This window comes from Scyliorhinus torazame, chromosome 21 (assembly GCF_047496885.1).
Source record: "Scyliorhinus torazame isolate Kashiwa2021f chromosome 21, sScyTor2.1, whole genome shotgun sequence".
NCBI classification, from domain to species: Eukaryota; Metazoa; Chordata; class Chondrichthyes; order Carcharhiniformes; family Scyliorhinidae; genus Scyliorhinus; species Scyliorhinus torazame.
Window position 1 is genome coordinate 13,075,877 of NC_092727.1, and position 19,115 is coordinate 13,094,991.

Genomic DNA, 19,115 nt, shown 5'->3' on the forward strand with positions numbered 1-19,115 from the left:
TCTTCTGGGCCTGTGTTGCTGTGTTGCAGTCTGTCCGAACACCTTGATGACCTGTTATTAATAAAGGAAACCATCTACACCCTTCTTCCTAACGTTTTTCGAGTTGCCAGCTCCAGGTGGAGGCAATTCTAGAGGCTTTGTCACATGACCATCCAGCTCAAGTCCCTCTGCCCTCTGACCATCCCTCCCCCCCCCACCCCCCCAACCAACGCTCCCGCCATTGTTCCCTCGACATGTCCTCCACACTGACAATGGTTAAAACATAGAACATACAGAACATAGAACATACAGTGCAGAAGGAGGCCATTCGGCCCATCGAGTCTGCACCGACCCACTTAAGCCCTCACTTCCACCCGATCCCCGTAACCCAATAACCCCTCCTAACCTTTTTGGTCACTAAGGGCAATTTAGCATGGCCAATCCACCTAACCTGCACGTCTTTGGACTGTGGGAGGAAACCGGAGTACCCAGAGGAAACCCACGCAGACACGGGGAGAACGTGCAGACTCCGCACAGACAGTGACCCAAGCCGGGAATCGAACCTGGGAGTTAGACACTCCTTTGTATCCGATGAGCCTTGATTATCGGTCAAATTCTGTTTCTTCCCAATATCTTCGCATCCCAGTAGGAAAAAAACAAGTTTGGAAATATTTCCCCATTTTTTAAACTTTTTTTTTACCATCTCGGATCCCCAATATTTTATATCAAATCAGCGAAAGGCTTCAAACAAAATGGAAAAAAAAAACACTTTTCATTTCTTTCAATGCCCCGATGGTTTTTCTCCAAAATTCTTCATAGTTGCGTCCTCGAGGTTGACCTCCAATTCCTGCAGAGCCCAGGATAATGCTGGAGGGCTCACCAGCCTCAGGAGCCTCCCCCTGACAAGGATTCAGCTCAACAGAAAATTGGCAGCCCAAGTCCTTCACCCGCCGTTCCTTGGCACAGCATACCATCAAGGGGCACCCTCAATTTACAAATGAGAGGGGCGATATTGTTGGAGAGGACAGTGTGAAACAGATTGGTAAGCTCGAGGAAATACTTGTCAGGAAGGAAGATGTGTTGGGCATTTTGAAAAACTTGAAGATAGACAAGTCCCCCGGGCCTGACGGGATATATCCAAGGATTCTATGGGAAGCAAGAGATGAAATTGCAGAGCCGTTGGCAATGATCTTTTCGTCCTCACTGTCAACAGGGGTGGTACCAGGGGATTGGAGAGTGGCGAATGTCGTGCCCCTGTTCAAAAAAGGAACTAGGTATAACCCTGGGAATTACAGGCCAGTTAGTCTTACTTCGGTGGTAGGCAAAGTAATGGAAAGGGTACTGAAGGATAGGATTTCTGAGCATCTGGAAAGACACTGCTTGATTAGGGATAGTCAGCACGGATTTGTGAGGGGTAGGTCTTGCCTTACAAATCTTATTGAATTCTTTGAGGAGGTGACCAAGCATGTGGATGAAGGTAAAGCAGTGGATGTAGTGTACATGGATTTTAGTAAGGCATTTGATAAAGTTCCCCATGGTAGGCTTATGCAGAAAGTAAGGAGGCATGGGATAGTGGGAAATTTGGCCAGTTGGATAACAAACTGGCTAACCGATAGAAGTCAGAGAGTGGTGGTGGATGGCAAATATTCAGCCTGGATCCCAGTTACCAGTGGCGTACCGCAGGGATCAGTTCTGGGTCCTCTGCTGTTTGTGATTTTCATTAATGACTTGGATGAGGGAGTTGAAGGGTGGGTCAGTAAATTTGCAGATGATACGAAGATTGGTGGAGTTGTGGATAGTAAGGAGGGCTGTTGTCGGCTGCAAAGAGACATAGATAGGATGCAGAGCTGGGCTGAGAAGTGGCAGATGGAGTTTAACCCTGAAAAGTGTGAGGTTGTCCATTTTGGAAGGACAAATATGAATGCGGAATATAGGGTTAACGGTAGAGTTCTTGGCAATGTGGAGGAGCAGAGAGATCTTGGGGTCTATGTTCATACATCTTTGAAAGTTGCCACTGAAGTGGATAGAGCTGTGAAGAAGGCCTATGGTGTGCTCGCGTTCATTAACAGAGCGATTGAATTTAAGAGCCGTGAGGTGATGATGCAGCTGTACATAACTTTGGTAAGGTCACATTTGGAGTACTGTGTACAGTTCTGGTCGCCTCATTTTAGGAAGGATGTGGAAGCTCTGGAAAAGGTGCAAAGAAGATTTACCAGGATGTTGCCTGGAATGGAGAGTAGGTCTTACGAGGAAAGGTTGAGGGTGCTAGGCCTTTTCTCATTAGAGCGGAGAAGGATGAGGGGTGACTTGATAGAGGTTTATAAGATGATCAGGGGAATAGATAGAGTAGACAGTCAGAGACTTTTTCCCCGGGTGGAACACACCATTACAAGGGGACATAAATTTAAGGTGAAAGGTGGAAGATATAGGAGGGATATCAGAGGTAGGTTCTTTACCCAGAGAGTAGTGGGGGCATGGAATGCACTGCCTGTGGAAGTAGTTGAGTCGGAAACATTAGGGACCTTCAAGCAGCTATTGGATAGGTACATGGATGACGGTAAAATGATATAGTGTAGATTTATTTGTTCTTAAGGGCAGCACGGTAGCATTGTGGATAGCACAATTGCTTCACAGCTCCATGGTCCCAGGTTCGATTCCGGCTTGGGTCATTGTCTGTGCGGAGTCTGCACGTCCTCCCCGTGTCTGCGTGGGTTTCCTCCGGGTGCTCCGGTTTCCTCCCACAGTCCAAAGATGTGCGGGTTAGGTGAATTGGCCAATGATAAATTGCCCTTAATGTCCAAATTGCCCTTGGTGTTGGGTGGAGGTGTTGAGTTTGGGTATGGTGCTTTTTCCAAGAGCCGGTGCAGACTCAAAGGGCCGAATGGCCTCCTTCTGCACTGTAAATTCAATGATAATCTATGATTAATCTAGGACAAAGGTTCGGCACAACATCGTGGGCCAAAGGGCCTGTTCTGTGCTGTATTTTCTATGTTCTATGTTCTATGCAACCATCCTCCAATTCACAAGCTCGGCTGCACTAGGTCTTCGTTCAGGAGCTATGCAGCCGACAGAACAACAAGCACTTTGACTGTTGCAAACTGTAGGGGCCCTGCTGTGAAAGAATGGTCGGTGTCCGTGCGCTCGATGAGTTGTTTCAATCTTGTGCATACTTTCGTTGCCGGGGAATTTGCATTTAATATTCTATTGTGACTGGAGGTCGAAAGTGGGGGTGGGGAGGGTAGTCAGTGCTGGGGGCGGGGGGGGGGGGGGGTCGTTCTGCTGTAATTTAGTTCTCTCTGAAATTACAAGTTATTGTGTCCAATGTTATTGTAGATTTTTCGAGGCAGCTTTGACAACATGACTGAAAATAACAGTATCAGATCCCTATGGTTTAAGCAGCCGCTTTGATGAGCAGATTACATCTCCATGGCAACACACGGCTCAGATATTGAAATGAATTTGAAGCAGAGCTTTTGATAAGTAGTAATTTGTAGACCTCCTGTCTCTTTGTCGGTGGAGTGGAGGGCCAAGCTTCCAGATTACTAAGAAACTCAACTGTGTTTTTCTGTTAGTTTCTTTTCAGCGGTCACTCTGTGAGCGTGAAGCCAAAATTGATGGAATGAAAGGCATGTAACTGGCAACTCCCCAAGTCGCATTTTTTCTATTAGACTAATGAGGACGACATGGCGCTGATGTTTTTGATGAAGGTCGACGCACTGGCATTTTGAGTGTTGCCCAGAAAAGTCTTGAAAAGATAAATTTCCCTCCCTACTTCAACCCTTCACCTTTACCTTGGCTTCTCTCTTCCTGCTGCAGGGCTTATGAGAGTGGTTTTGGATTCCATAAGACCATAAGACGTAGGAGCAGAATTAGGCCATTCAGCCCATCGAGTCTGCTCCGCTATTCAATCACAGCTGATATTTTTCTCATCCCCATTCTCCTGCCTTCTCCCCATAACCCCTGTTCCCCTTATTAATCAAGAACCCTATCTATCTCTGTCTTAAAGACACTCAGTGATTTGGCCTCCACAGCCTTCTGCGGCAAAGAGTTCCACAGATTCACCACCCTCTGGCTGAAGAAATTCCTCCTCATCTCTGTTTTAAAGGATCGCCCCTTCAGTCTGAAGCTGTGACCTCGGGTTCTAGTTTTTCCTACAAGTGGAAACTCCTCTCCACGTCCACTCTATTCGGGCCTCTCAGTATCCTGTAAGTTTCAATAAGCTCCCCCCTCATCCTTCTAAACCCCAACGAGCACAGACCCAGAGTCCTCAACCGCTCCTCATATGACAAGCTCTTCATTCCAGGGAGCATTCTTGTGAACCTCCTCCAACTTATGTTTCCAACTATGAGGGCGGCAATATTGTCCTTGGTGGTTGGGGATCAGAAAAAAAATAATGCTATCATAACTACTGAGGCATCTGACTGCTTCCGCACATTCTAAAGTGATTTGCAAATGTATGACAGTGACCTACAGGCAAGGGCCCACTGGTCCATTCAGCCTGTCCCACACATCTACAATGCCCTGCGCACGTATATACACTCACCACTCCACCTGAAAATCATGTGATTTCCTGGGACAGGTAAGAAATAAAATAAAATCCAAGAAAATTAGGTGAAACGAATTGGGACAAAATCAGTAGTCACTTAGACAAATGGATGTTGACTTAGGAAAGCCAGCACAGATTTGTTACGGGCAAATCATGTCTAACTCGAGTTTTTTGACAAGGTAACAGAGAGGGTTGATGAGGGAAATGCTGTTGATGTGATGTATATGGCCTTCCAAAAGGCATCTGATAAAGCCGCAGAACAGACTCACCAGAGAAGTGGTACTGAGTAAATTGTTAAAGAGGCGGGCTGACACCTGCTCGGCTCCTGATGGGCTTCATTCTGTGGCCCTAAAATATGAGGCTAGTGAGGTAGTTGGTGCATTAGTTTTAATTTTCCCAAACTCCTGAGAGTTTACAATGCCACCTAGTGGTCGGAGGTCATGCATCGTATTATGTACTAACTTGCCTTATGCATATCATCACCCCCCTCCCCCCCATCCTTCTAAACTCCGAGTACAGACCCAGAGTCCTCAACCGCTGCTCATATGACAAGCTATTGAGGAAGGTCCCATTAGATAGCAAATGTAACTCCATTATTCAAAAAGGGAGGGAGACAGAGAGCATGAATCTATAGGCCAGTTAGCTCAACATCCGTCACAGGGAAAATGTTAAAAGCTACTATTAAAGAGGTTATGGCAAGGCACTTGGATAAGTCCAAGGTAATCAGGCAGAGTCAACATGGTTTTGTGAAAGGGAAATCATGTTTAACCAACTGAATACCTAAGCCCACACCTCCACCCTATCACCCGTAACCCAGCAGCCCCACCTAACATTTTGACACGAGGGGACAATTTAGTGTGACCAAACCACCTAACCTGCACATTGTTGGACTGTGGGAGGAAACCGGAGCACCCGGAGGAAACCCACGCAGACACGGGGAGAACGCGCAGATGCCGCACAGACAGATATCCAAGCCGGGTATCGAACCTGGGACCCTGGAGCTGTGAAGCAACAGTGCTAACCACTGTGCTATTGTGCTGCCCATCTCGCTCTGTGACGCACTCGGGGTGATCTACTACACTGAGACACAATGGGCGCGATTCTCCACTCACGCGCCGGTTGGGAGAATCGCCTGGGCTGCCAATATTTCCCGCGACGCCGGTCCGACACCCTCCCGCGATTCTCCCAAGCGGCGGGAACGGCCCCGTCGAGTTCCGCGCGGCGCAGGCCGGAGAATCGCCCGAGACACCCAAAATGGCGATTCTCCGGCACCCCTGCTATTCTCAGGCCCGGATGGGGCGAGCGGCCAGCCCAAAACGGCCGGTTCCCCCCCGGCGCCGTCCACACCTGGTCGCTGCCGTCGGGAACAGTGCGGGAACGCTGGGGGGGGGGGAGGCCTGCGGGGGGGAGGGGGGATCCTGCACCGGGGGGTACCTCAAATGTGGGGTGGCCCGCGATCGGTGCCCACCTCGTCGGGCCGTCCTCTCTGAAGGAGGACCTCCTTTCTTCCGCAGCCCCGCAAGATCCGTCTGCCATCTTCTTGCGCGGCGGACTCGGAGAGGACGGCAACCACGCATGCGCGGGTTACGCCAGTTATGCGGCGCCGGCCGCATCATGTATGCGGCACCGCCATTACGCGGCGACAAGGCCTGGCGCGTGTAAATGACGCGGCCCCGCTCCTAGCCCATTATCGGGCCCTGAATCGGTCGGGATAGGGGCTGTTTCGCGCCATCGTGAACCTCGACGGCGTTCATGACGGCGTGGGCACTTCGGAGCGGGAGTGGAGAATCCCGCCCAATATAAATGCAGGTTGTTGTTAGCAAAGGCATTTTACTGCACTGCTGTCCTTGTATTCAGAAAACCAGCCCAAATGCAATTGGCAAATTTACAAAGAGGACCCAGCCCAGCAACTTCTCAATCCTGGAATTGGCACCGTCACTGCCTAGTTAGTGGTCCTGGAAGTTAGACGTGCAAATCTTTGTGTGAATTCCCCTCGAGAGCATTGGCTTGTATGTATTTCATTGTTGCCTGTTGCTGACCAAATTCTTCCTCCCCCTCACAGGCTCCCAGTGAATATGAGGCTTCTCCAGAGACCCTGTACTACCGAATCCCGAACCTGAACCGTAGGCAGCAGTACCTGCTGTGGGTAGCGGCAGTCACATCGGCCGGCCGAGGGAATGTTAGCAATAAAGTCATGGGCGAGCCTGCAGCAAAGGGTACGTCAGCATTTAACAGGTGTCTTGTTAATATGGTATTTCCTCTCCAGTTTTTGTTTTCTGCCTTTTTAGGATACCTGTAACCCACATTTTGAGCAGCACTTCAAGAGTAAATTCAGACATGGTAAGTGTAGGGCGGGACAGGTAAATTCAGATCGAAGTCTGTCAAAGCTCCCCACCTCGGGTCTAATTCGGTTGTAGACTCATTGACAAAGGTTTATTGGTGTGATGAGTCAAGAACTTCATTTTCATTGTATCGCCAGCCAGGACAAAGCAACCCGTGCGATTGGTTCCCCATAAACCACCTTAAAATTCACTCTCTCCACTACTGGCTCACAATGGCTACAAGATGCACTGCAGCAACTCGCCAAGGCTCCATCAGCAACACTTTCTAAGTCACCTAGAAGGCAAGGACAGAGCAGCCACATGGGAACCCCACACAATGCAAGTTACCCTCCAAGCCGGCACCATCCCGACTTGGAACTATATCGTCGTTCCTTCTCTGTCGCTGGGTCAAAATCCTGGGAACTCCCTTACTAACATGGTGGGTGTACCTACACCACAGGGACTGCAGCGATTCAAAACAATGGCTCACCATCACCTTCTCAAAAGCAAATAGAGATGGACCATAAATGCTGTTCTTACTGCTTACATCCAGTCATTCCGACTCTTCTATTGCTGAGCTGGTGATCACGTCCATGGCCATATGGAGATATATAAAGACTAGTTCTGGGTTTGGAGGAGAGGGAGTGTGGGGGTGAAGACATAACACAAGTTGGGCCGAAGGGCCTGCTTTCATGCTATAAATCTCTATGGCTCTAATCATACTCGCCTAAGAAAATGGTGAAGTCATGACACCCCATTCCTCCCCCTACTACCAATCTGTAAATAGTTGCACTTATGCATGCTGACATTACCCAGATCGGAACCTCAACATTTTGTGAATCGCAGATGGAAACATTTGTCCTACCATCAACTTGTGATGCCTCCATGTTCCCATTCACACAAACATCAAACTTTCTGGCATTCCACAATACACCAATCCTTAAGTAGCCTCCGAATTCCACCCAAGCCACCATCCAACTCTATTCCACAGGGGAACAAGAGCTCCGATGATGTAACAGTGAGCGCGAGCCAATGGCCACACTGTGCCTGAAAAGCAGCTCGTCACAGCTGAAAGCCAGGAGACCCCTGCTCCTGGGATCTACTTTAGCTCACCACACCCCGAGAGATCCAACGCTATCTTGCGAGATGTTGTGATGTGAATTCTGCCCACAATGGGCGGGATCACGTTTTTGACAAATCTGCATATTAAAACGAGACAGTTAGTCTCACTCTAATGTGCAGATTCCCAAGGTAATTGAGATTCAATCACTTCGCCTGGGATGAGCGCTGTTCAGCACTGGTCCTCACAAATGGGAACCAGATAGAATGGCACTCATGGGGATTTCCCAGGGGATCGGAGGTCCCCGGCTGCATGCCCTTTGGGCAGAGTGGTGCCCTGATACTGCTGGTGGCACCTGGGTACCCAAGTAGTGCCAGCCTGGCAGTGCCACCTGGGTGCTATCCTGGTGCTGCCAAGGTGCCCAGGTGGCACTACCAGCTGGCATGGGCACTGCCATGTTGGCACTACTTGCACATGCACGATTAGGCCGGGGCTGCCTGGTGTGGGTGTTGGGGGGGTGCGGAGGGAGGCTGGGGACCCTCCCTTAGTGCGTTCGGGCTCGGGGGGAGATCGGAGATTGTTTCAGGGTCCTCGGAGATCGGGACGCCATTTAAAAATGGTGTCCTGATCTTTCGCTACAATGGGAAGTTCCGGCGAGCAGAGCTCTCCACAGTACAAAGTGGGGCTATGTGCAGCCTCGTTCGCACATTTCTCATAAAGGCCCCTTAGTCAACGCGCGTTTCTCGAGTGCCGGGAAACACGTGGCTAAATGCGCTCACTGGGGGACTTTGTTCTTGTTTGGGAGAATCACGCCTGGTAAAGTTATTGTTCCTGACAATGAAGAGATGTTTCCATCATCTATTGGATGGATACAAGTCTATGTGCATGGCATTCAGCCTCTGCCTAGAATAGGAGAAATACTAATAACTTGAACCATTTCCTACAACTCAGTGTCCTCCTCCCCACAAATGGGGCATGTTTCTTGTTAGAGACGGGGTTGACCAACTCAACCAGGGAGAGAGGTACCAGCCTCACGCTAACTTCGTAATGAGTGGTGATTCAATCCAAAACGACTCCCCGGCAACCCATTACTTGGCCATCTCAAGCCCACTGGCCAACATGAACTGCCACCCAAGCACATCCAGCCGGGCCAGTGGGTGCTATTGCATTGACCCTCACAGCATCATGAAAGGGACCAACAGCAAGCTGTATTTGTTTGAGCAGAAAAAACCTGAAACCAGTTCGAACGAGCGGTTTGCCCCCCAAACCGTTATATTTTCAATTCATGGGGTGTGGATGTCACTGGCTCGACCAGCATTTATTGTCCATCCCTAATTGCCCTTGAGAATGTGGGGCTGAGCTGCCTTCTTGAACTGCTGCGGTACATGTGGTGTAGGTACACCCACAGTGCTGTTAGGGGGGGGGGGTCGGTGTTCCAGAATTTTGATCCAGAGACAGTGAAGGATCGCAGATATATTTCCAGGTTAGGATGGTGTGTGGCTTGGAGGGGAATATCCAGGTGGTGCTGTTCCCATGTGCCCGGGAACGTTAACTTGGTTGATTCATCCAGGGTATTTTGCTTTATACCGTGCTCTGAAGAAAATGATTTGAAGATTAATCCTGTAAAAACAGTGTTCCTTTTGCTGTCGGTATCCTCGTCTCTCACTTTAATCCTGTGGGTTTTTTTAAAATGTAGTTGTCCGATTGTATATTTTTTCAATATTGCATTTCACATGTAATCAGTAAACCTTTCCGTCGATCTCATGTAAAAGTGCATAGTCAATTTGTTCACTGAACAGGTGTTATTAACCCAGTAGGTCAAGCTCTCATATCTGGTAAATGATAATACAGTAAGTAACGCCCCTAATTCTCCCCTTTCTGCGTCTCGAGCCCGGTGCTTCATTAAGCGGAATTGATGCAGTAGCTTGTTAGTTGGCATCAAAGCAGCAATAGACATGAGATTCACCTTTGAAGCCTGACTCTCCTTGGAGTGTGGGTGCTGGGTATTAATTGAGACAGCACAGCCCAGGACACCGGAGAGAGCAACCAACCCGGTTGACTGCTGAATAAAAGCAAATTACTGCGGATGCTGGAATCTGAAATGAAAAATAAAATGCTGAAAAATCTCAGCAAGCCTGGCAGCATCTGTAGGAAGAGAAAAGAGCTAACGTTTCGAGTCCGATGACTCTTTGTCAAAGTCTTTGACTGCTGCGTGGTTGCGGATATTGATTGACGGCAGATGTGGGTTCGACCGGGAGGGAATGAATCATCCCTTGCCACTCATTATCCATATTCCAGTGGGGTAGAATCCAAGCGCTGGAGGGATGCTGATGTTTACAGAGCAATACCCCAGTCAGTACCTGGGAAACAGGAATAAATGATTCCAGGTAAAAAGTAGAACGTTTTAGCTACTGCTAACCGGGCAACATGCTCAAGAATCCACTGCCATTTCTTTAAGTTGTCCTTTAAGGTTCGTGATATTTTCATTTGCTGTGGCTGATAACCGTACAAACAGAACGCAGGTGGATTTTGGGTCAGTTTGTCACAGTCACCATGATCCCCTGGAACGTGTTTTAGATGATAAGAGAGGAATTTTCCAAATGTTTTCCCAGAATTTTTTTTTTTCAAATAACGAATTACATTCTGTGTTTTATACTTATGTACTTCACTATATATTGTGCATGACACTCTGTGAATTATGTACACTGTGCATACACAGCAGCACGGTAGCATTGTGGATAGCACAATTGCTTCACAGCTCCAGGGTCCCAGGTTCGATTCCGGCTTGGGTCACTGTCTGTGCGGAGTCTGCACATCCTCCCCGTGTGTGCGTGGGTTTCCTCCGGGTGCTCCGGTTTCCTCCCACAGTCCAAAGATGTGCAGGTTAGGTGGATTGGCCATGATAAATTGCCCTTAGTGTCCAAAATTGCCCTTAGTGTTGGGTGGGGTTACTGGGTTATGGGGATAGGGTGGAGGTGTTGACCTTGGGTAGGTGCTCTTTCCAAGAGCCGGTGCAGACTCGATGGGCCGAATGGCCTCCTTCTGCACTGTAAATTCTATGAAATGAATATGTACAGTGCCCCAGGCATTGTGAGCTATATTCAGCACGTTAAATTGCTGCAGCGATGAATACCGAAAGATTCCATGTTTTATATTCTAGCCCCAGCAAAGATTATTGCATTCGGAGGAACAGTAACCACTCCTTGGATGAGGAATGTATTTCTGCCTTGTCGAGCTGTGGGTGACCCAGGACCTACTATTAAATGGACAAAAGACAGGTAAACATATACGCTCCACACGGCAACATCTTTTTAACTGCGATTCTTTCTCTTCTGGTTGCCTGGCCCATCTCATTGGTTATAACATTATGTAGGCGAGATGGTGGTATCATGGTGATGTCCTTAGTGATCTAATACTAATATAATAATCTTTATTGTCACAAGTAGGCTTACATTAACGCTGCAATGAAGTTACTGTGAAACTCTCCCAGTCGCCACATTCCGGCGTCTGCTCAGGTACACTGAGGGAGAATTCAGAATGCCCTGTAATGAGCCAGGGTTTAAAAACTCCAAAGTGTATTATGGAGTTCACCTGACCTATAACGTTTTGTTGAATTTGACTACGATGAGCACAAGTGCCTTCACTTGAGGTGTGATTCATCAGACTTCCTTTATCGAAACAAGCTTTATTCTAAGAACTGAGTTAACATTTATACTACACAGCAAGAAGTTTTATCAATTACAAACACAAAGATACCATACAGCAACAGTAATCTATGTATAACATAGAACATAGAACATACAGTGCAGAAGGAGGCCATTCGGCCCATTGAGTCTGCACCGACCTACTTAAGCCCTCACTTCCACCCTATCCCCGTAACCCAATAACCCCTCCTAATCTTTTTGGACACGAAGGGCAATTTATCATGGCCAATCCATCTAACCTGCATGTCTTTGGACTGTGGGAGGAAACCGGTGCACTCGGGGGAAACCCACGCAGACACGGGGAGAACGTGCAGACTCCGCACAGACAGTGACCCAGCAGGGAATCAAACCTGGGACCCTGGCGCTGTGAAGCCACAGTATTATCCATTTGTGCTACCATGCTGCCCAAACACTTAATGAATTACCCCTTAACTGTTCCAATTCAAAAACAAAATCCCATAAACCAAAAACACCTTTTCAAGTGCGTGGCCCAGCACTCTGCATTCTCACTTGAATAAGACTGGTTTTCCTTGAGATTCTGACCCCGTCTCACCAGCAGGTTTAAACCCTTCCGTAAAGCAAACTATATGTTCAAAGTTACCAAAACAGCAGGTAGCTGTAATCAATGAGTTCTTTTTTACTGGAACAGATATTTAAAATGAAAATAGGGAGAGAGAGGCCAAAACACATCTTTCTCCTGACTGAGTCCACAGCAATGTGAATGCAAAACCAAAAACCTCACACAGCCACATCCCAGCTCCACCCTCACAATGACATCACTGAAGCCATGTGATAAGACAAAAACCTTTCTTAAAGGGACACCCCCATGACAGTCCAAATTACCTAACAACATGTCTTTCGGGACTTGTGGGTGGAAACCGGAGCACCTGGGGGAAACCCACGCAGACACGGGGAGAACATGCAGACTGCACACAGGCAGTGACCCAAGCCGGGCATCGAACCTGGGACCGACCCTGGTGCTGTGAAGCAACAGTGCTACCCACTGTGCTACCAATGCTCAGGGGACATGGGTTCAAATCCCACCACGGCAGCTGGTGGAATTTAAATTCAATTAATAAATGTTGACAACGAAGATATCATGGATTGTTGTAAAATAAAAACACATCCGGTTCACTAGTGTCCTTTAGTGAAGGAAATTTGGCATTGTTTCCTGGTCTGGTCTCCATGTGACTCCAGACCCACAGTTTGACTCTTAACTGCCCTGCGAAATGGCCTAGCAAGCCCCCAATTTCAAGGGCAAGTAGGGATCGGCAACAAGTGCTGGCCTTACCAGGGCTACCCACGTCCCAAGAGCAAATAAAAATAAACAAGAGGGCGGTGTCGGTACTGGCGACAAAAACCTGCTTTGGGATGGTTTCCAGGATCCCGATTCAGAATGACCTCATTTTGGGAACAAGTCTTTTGGGTTCCTCCAAATCCGATTGTCAGCATTGGCATTTTCCATGGAGATGTCTGCTGCTTCCGTGTCTAATAATATTCATTGAGAGAGGAAGGTTGATACTGAGAATTAGGGCTGCAATGTATTTTGACAAATAATAAACCCCCCACCCCACCACCACCACCAAACAAGCAGAATACCTTGAAATTATTGTGGGAGATATTATCCTCTAGATGTTTAATTTATCTCTGAAGGCACTCAATCTTCTATTTGATAGAGGCAGCAACCCATTTGTTGTAAATGGGGTAGCAGTGGGGAATAGAATGGAGAGAATAGAAATATTAAAAGTATTCAAATGCTATTAACGCTGGGCTTTTTCATAAGGCTTGTTTAACATGATGGTGCAATGCAGCACAGCACTGCAGGGCTTGCAACTGCACCGCCCTAGATTGTTGCGATCCTGATCTCAGTCGTGTCATGGGGTCGATCTTTTTTTTAATATATAGATTTAGTGTACCCAATTAATTTTTTCCAATTAAGGGGCAATTCACCGTGGCCAATCCACCCAGCCTGCACATCTCTGTAGGGGGTTGTGGGGGCGAAACCCACGCAGACACGGGGAGAAGGTGCAAACTCCACACAGACAGTGACCCAGAGCCGGGATCGAACCTTGGACCTCGGCGCCGCGAGGCTTCAGGGCTAACCCACTGCGCCACCGTGCTGCCCCTTCATGGGGCAGACCTTGGCTGTGTGGGATACATCGGCGGAAAGAGAGAAAGAGAATCACGTATTCCACATATCGCCAGAACACCAGTTTCAGAGCAGCATTTGCAGAATTCCTTATTGAATGTGAGCAGAGCTTCCACCCCGAGCCACGGCAAGCAGGCCCAGTCACCTGCCACAAACAAGGTTGCCAGCCCTCTAGCATTGACCCGCCGTCTCCAGGGATCGAAGGTTAAGAAGGTGTAAGAAGGGTGGCAGGGATAATCCCGGGAACTGCAGGCCGGTGAGCCTTACTTCAGTGGTAGGGAAATTACTGGAGAGAATTCTTCGAGACAGGATCTACTCCCATTTGGAAGCAAATGGACGTATTAGTGAGAGGCAGCACGGTTTTGTGAAGGGGAGGTCGTGTCTCACTAACTTGATAGAGTTTTTCGAGGAGGTCACTAAGATGATTGATGCAGGTAGGGCAGTAGATGTTGTCTATATGGACTTCAGTAAGGCCTTTGACAAGGTCCCTCATGGTAGACTAGTACAAAAGGTGAAGTCACACGGGATCAGGGGTGAACTGGCAAGGTGGATACAGAACTGGCTAGGCCATAGAAGGCAGAGGGTAGCAATGGAGGGATGCTTTTCTAATTGGAGGGCTGTGATCAGTGGTGTTCCACAGGGATCAGTGTTGGGACCTTTGCTGTTTGTAGTATATATAAATGATTTGGAGGAAAATGTAACTGGTCTGATTAGTAAGTTTGCAGACGACACAAAGGTTGGTGGAATTGCGGATAGCGATGAGGACTGTCTGAGGATACAGCAGGATTTAGATTGTCTGGAGACTTGGGCGGAGAGATGGCAGATGGAGTTTAACCTGGACAAATGTGAGGTAATGCATTTTGGAAGGGCTAATGCAGGTAGGGAATATACAGTGAATGGTAGAACCCTCAAGAGTATTGAAAGTCAAAGAGATCTAGGAGTACAGGTCCACAGATCACTGAAAGGGGCTACACAGGTGGAGAAGGTAGTCAAGAAGGCATACGGCATGCTTGCCTTCATTGGCCGGGGCATTGAGTATAAGAATTGGCAAGTCATGTTGCAGCTGTATAGCACCTTAGTTAGGCCACACTTGGAGTATAGTGTTCAATTCTGGTCGCCACACTACCAGAAGGATGTGGAGGCTTTAGAGAGGGTGCAGAAGAGATTTACCAGAATGTTGCCTGGTATGGAGGGCATAAGCTATGAGGAGCGATTGAATAAACTCGGTTTGTTCTCACTGGAACGAAGGAGGTTGAGGGGCGACCTGATAGAGGTATACAAAATTATGAGGGGCATAGACAGAGTGGATAGTCAGAGGCTTTTCCCCAGGGTAGAGGGGTCAATTACTAGGGGGCATAGGTTTAAGGTGAGAGGGGCAAAGTTTAGAGTAGATGTACGAGGCAAGTTTTTTACGCAGAGGGTAGTGGGTGCCTGGAACTCACTACCGGAGGAGGTAGTGGAGGCAGGGACGATAGGGACATTTAAGGGGCATCTTGACAAATATATGAATAGGATGGGAATAGAAGGATACGGACCCAGGAAGTGTAGAAGATTGTAGTTTAGTCGGGCAGTATGGTCGGCACGGGCTTGGAGGGCCGAAGGGCCTGTTCCTGTGCTGTACATTTCTTTGTTCTTTGTTCTTTGTTAATCTTCGGGCTGCTGCTTAGACCAAGCAAGGGAGAGAAATCACCGGGGCATTAAAATGAAAAAAAAGTTTGATTATCTTCATCCCTTTCTTCGAACATAGTCACTTCCTAGTTCTGAGTTTATTGGAGATGAGGACAAAGAGAGCATTGGACTGAGACTCAAGAGTCACCCAATTGGATAGCAGGAACCTGTTGAATTCCCAGTTGGCATGGGGAGGCGGCGCATCCCAAAGATGCACAATGTTGAACGGCCAATGGCAAAAGCTTGAGGTTGGGGCAGTTGGAGGCAAAGGTCATCTGATGAAATCTCCAGGAATTCGGGCTAGGGGAGTTGGCAACCCGCAGTCCAAAGGGGTGAAAATACAGTTAAAAAGAGGAGCTCCCCTTTGCAGAACATGATCTGTACTCTCTAAAATCTACAAAGGCAATATTGCAACAGCCAATTAAAGAATTGTGGCCTTGTAATAAGAAGCCCTAATTGGGAAGAAGCAAATTCGAATGCTTAATACCAACTTGTGCGGTGATTGACAATAAGGATGTGTTATTTGCAGCGAGGACTCTGCTATCCCAGTGCAAGTTGACGGCCACAGAATGATCTTCAACAACGGGACGCTGTTTCTTCGCTCAGTTCGGGCGGAGGATTCTGGGTATTATACTTGTACAGCCACAAACACCTGGGGCTTCGATACAATTATAGTCAACCTTCTGGTGCAAGGTAGGAGCGGGTTTGCCTGTGACCTCAGAATTAAGCTGCTCATTTTCCCTGTCATCCCTTTGCCTAATTATTGGTGGCAGAGTTTCCGGGCATCCTCAGCCACACTCCCTGGAAATGCCTCGCTAAACTTCTCCCCTTCCCCCTCTCTCGTTTCATTTTCAGAAGCTTTACTTTGACTCATCTTTCTGGGCCAGGTTTTTGGTCTCCTCTCCTTACCTATTCTTTCACCATCCCTCTTAACTCACCCAGTTTGTTTCTTTCTGCTTCACCTGCAAAGAACGTTAAACACGTCAAATTGGTGTTCTTTCCCCCACCCCCCCCCCCGGGTTGATACCGCATTATCAGAGACTCCATGTTCGCCATCACGACTTGACGGGTATGGACAGATCAGATAGAAGATAAACTTTTCCATTGGCCCTAGGGTTGAGAAGCAAAGGACGCCACCTTAAGCAGCAAGTGGTTAGGATCTGGAATACGCTGCCTGAGAGTATGGCGGAGACACGATCAATCATGGCTTTCACAAGGGAAATGGATCATTATCTGAAAAGGAACACATTTCCAGGGCTATGGGAAAAGCCATGAGAGTGTGACTGGCTGAGTAACTGTTACAGAGAGCATGATGGACAGAATGGTTTTCTGTGCTTTAAACATCCTATAATTCTATCCATCACATAGAAATGAATAAATAACCAGCTGTGTTGATGCAAGGCGACAATCCTTCCGGCATCTTGCCATGTGATCCAATTGGTTTGCCCAGTAATTTGGACTTTGGCACTGTGTGACAGTTTTGGACAGTCCCCTCATCTTCCAATATTATAACATGTACAATCTTTTTTCAATTTAAAATAATTCTCCCCCCCCCCCCCAATTTCACCCCAAATCCCTCCCCCTGATGGGTATGGTTCAATGGGTACGCAAGTTACCTTGTGGTACTCCGTACAGGTTGCAGGTGCACAACTAAAGCCCATCTACACTATTCCCTTATCGTCCATATGTCTATCCAATGACCATTTGAATGCCCTTAGTGTTGGCGAGTCCACTGCTGTTGCAGGCAGGGCATTCCACGCCCTTACTACTCTCTGAGTAAAGAACCTACCTCTGACATCTGTCCTATATCTATCTCCACTCAATTTAAAGCTATGTCCCCTTGTGCTAGACATCACCATCCGAGGAAAAAGGCTCTCACTGTCCACCCTATCTAATCCTCTGGTCATCTTGTATGCCTCAATTAAGTCACCTCTTAACCTTCTTCTCTCTAACGAAAACAGCCTCAAGTCCCTCAGCCTTCCCTCATAAGATCTTCCCTCCATACCAGGCAACATTCTGGTGAATCTCCTCTGCACCCTTTCCAATGCTTCCACATCCTTCCTATGATGCGGTGACCAGAATTGCACGCAATACTCCAAATGCGGCCGCACCAGAGTGTTGTACAGCTGCAACATGACCTCATGGCTCCGAAACTCAATCCCTCTACCAATAAAAGCTAACATACCGTACGCCTTCTTAACAACCCTCTCAACCTGCGTGGCAACTTTCAGGGATCTATGTACATGGACACCGAGATCTCTCTGCTCATCCACACTGCCAAGAATCTTACCATTAGCCCAGTACTCTATCTTCCTGTTATTCCTTCCAAAATGAATCACGCACACTTTTCTGCATTAAACTCCATTTGCCACCTCTCAGCCCAGCTCTGCAGCTTATCTATGTCCCTCTATAATTTGTAGCATCCTTCCGCACTGTCCACAACTCCACTGACTTTAACCAATAATTTGTGTGGTTTTAACACAATCGAGGAGCTCAGCTTATATTCTAATCTTTATGTACCCTAAACCCAGGGTCATAATTGTAATGTTCCAATTTCAATTCTCTTCCCACATGAAGTGCTACACGCAGACTTTCATCGGTTTTCATAGCTAGTTATTGCCAGAACAGGTCGCCAGTCTGTCACTAGGGGTTTAGGCGGGACCACTCCACATCAAGCGTGGCTGACCAGGAGCCCTGCCACTCTAAGAACATAGACCCCTGCAGTGCAGAAGGAGGCCATTCGGCCTATTGAGTCGGCACTGACCCACTGAAAGAGTTCCCGCCTAGGCCCACTCCCCTGCCCTATCCCCATAACGGCAAACCTACAAAACTTTGGAGACTAAGGGGCTATTTATCATGGCCAATCCACCTAACCTGCACATCTTTGGACTGCGGGAGGAAGCTGGAGCACCCCGAGGAAACCCACGCAAGACACGGAAAAACGTGCAAACTCTGCTGGCCATTGGCGTATTGGAAGGATTTGCAGGTTGACACGCTCGACCTGTTCTGAATGCACCTTCTTGGCCATCAAGTTCTGGGATGGGGCTTGAAACCGCAGCTTCTGGCTCAGAGGCAGAGACCCTACTCACTCCGCCATAAGACCTCCTAAGTGTAATGTAGTCATTGACAAATTCATTAATCCATAATCCTGGAATGTGGTGAGACCTCGGAACTTGGAACCACGTAGAGTACTTGAGCCGAATGCCACAGACGCCTTACAGAGGAATCTGGATATGCAGGTGAGGAATTGACTGAAATCAATGAGATAGGGTGGGAGATAGCTTCTGTGGAGCATAAGCCCCAGCAAGAAGCAGTTGGTTTGAATTCCCTGTGCTTTAAATTCAATGTATGAGGAAGAAACATACCAGTGATCATGATCATCACACAGAGTGTAACACCTCTGACAGTACAGCCGGCCGTGTTTGCTTTGTTACACAACCATCTTATCTTTAGTCCACAGGGACAAATTCCTATTGAGCTTTATTTTCAACCCTTTATCGGGTGATGGAGGATTGAGCCAAGGATCAATGTCATCGGCTGTTTCTGAACCATGCAGCAGAGATGGAGGCCATTTTGCCCACTGTACCGATGCCAACTCTTTGAACGAGCTACCCAATTAGTCCCCTGCCCATTCCCCATAGCCCTTCAGCTATTCCCCCTTCAAGTACTTACCCAATTCCCTTTGAGA

The 19,115-nt window shown here is 47.9% G+C and overlaps 1 protein-coding gene across 2 annotated transcripts in view; it reads left to right on the plus strand.

Moving 5' to 3' along the window:
• The window catches only part of dscaml1 (Down syndrome cell adhesion molecule like 1), a 692,721-nt gene that overhangs the window by 577,068 nt on the left and 96,538 nt on the right, over positions 1–19,115 (plus strand). For both annotated transcript variants that reach the window (XM_072486516.1, XM_072486518.1), the window contains exons 21-23: positions 6,588–6,741; positions 11,067–11,184; positions 15,957–16,120. In XM_072486516.1, coding sequence (XP_072342617.1) covers positions 6,588–6,741; positions 11,067–11,184; positions 15,957–16,120 — 436 coding nt within the window. The remainder of the gene's footprint in view (positions 1–6,587; positions 6,742–11,066; positions 11,185–15,956; positions 16,121–19,115) is intronic.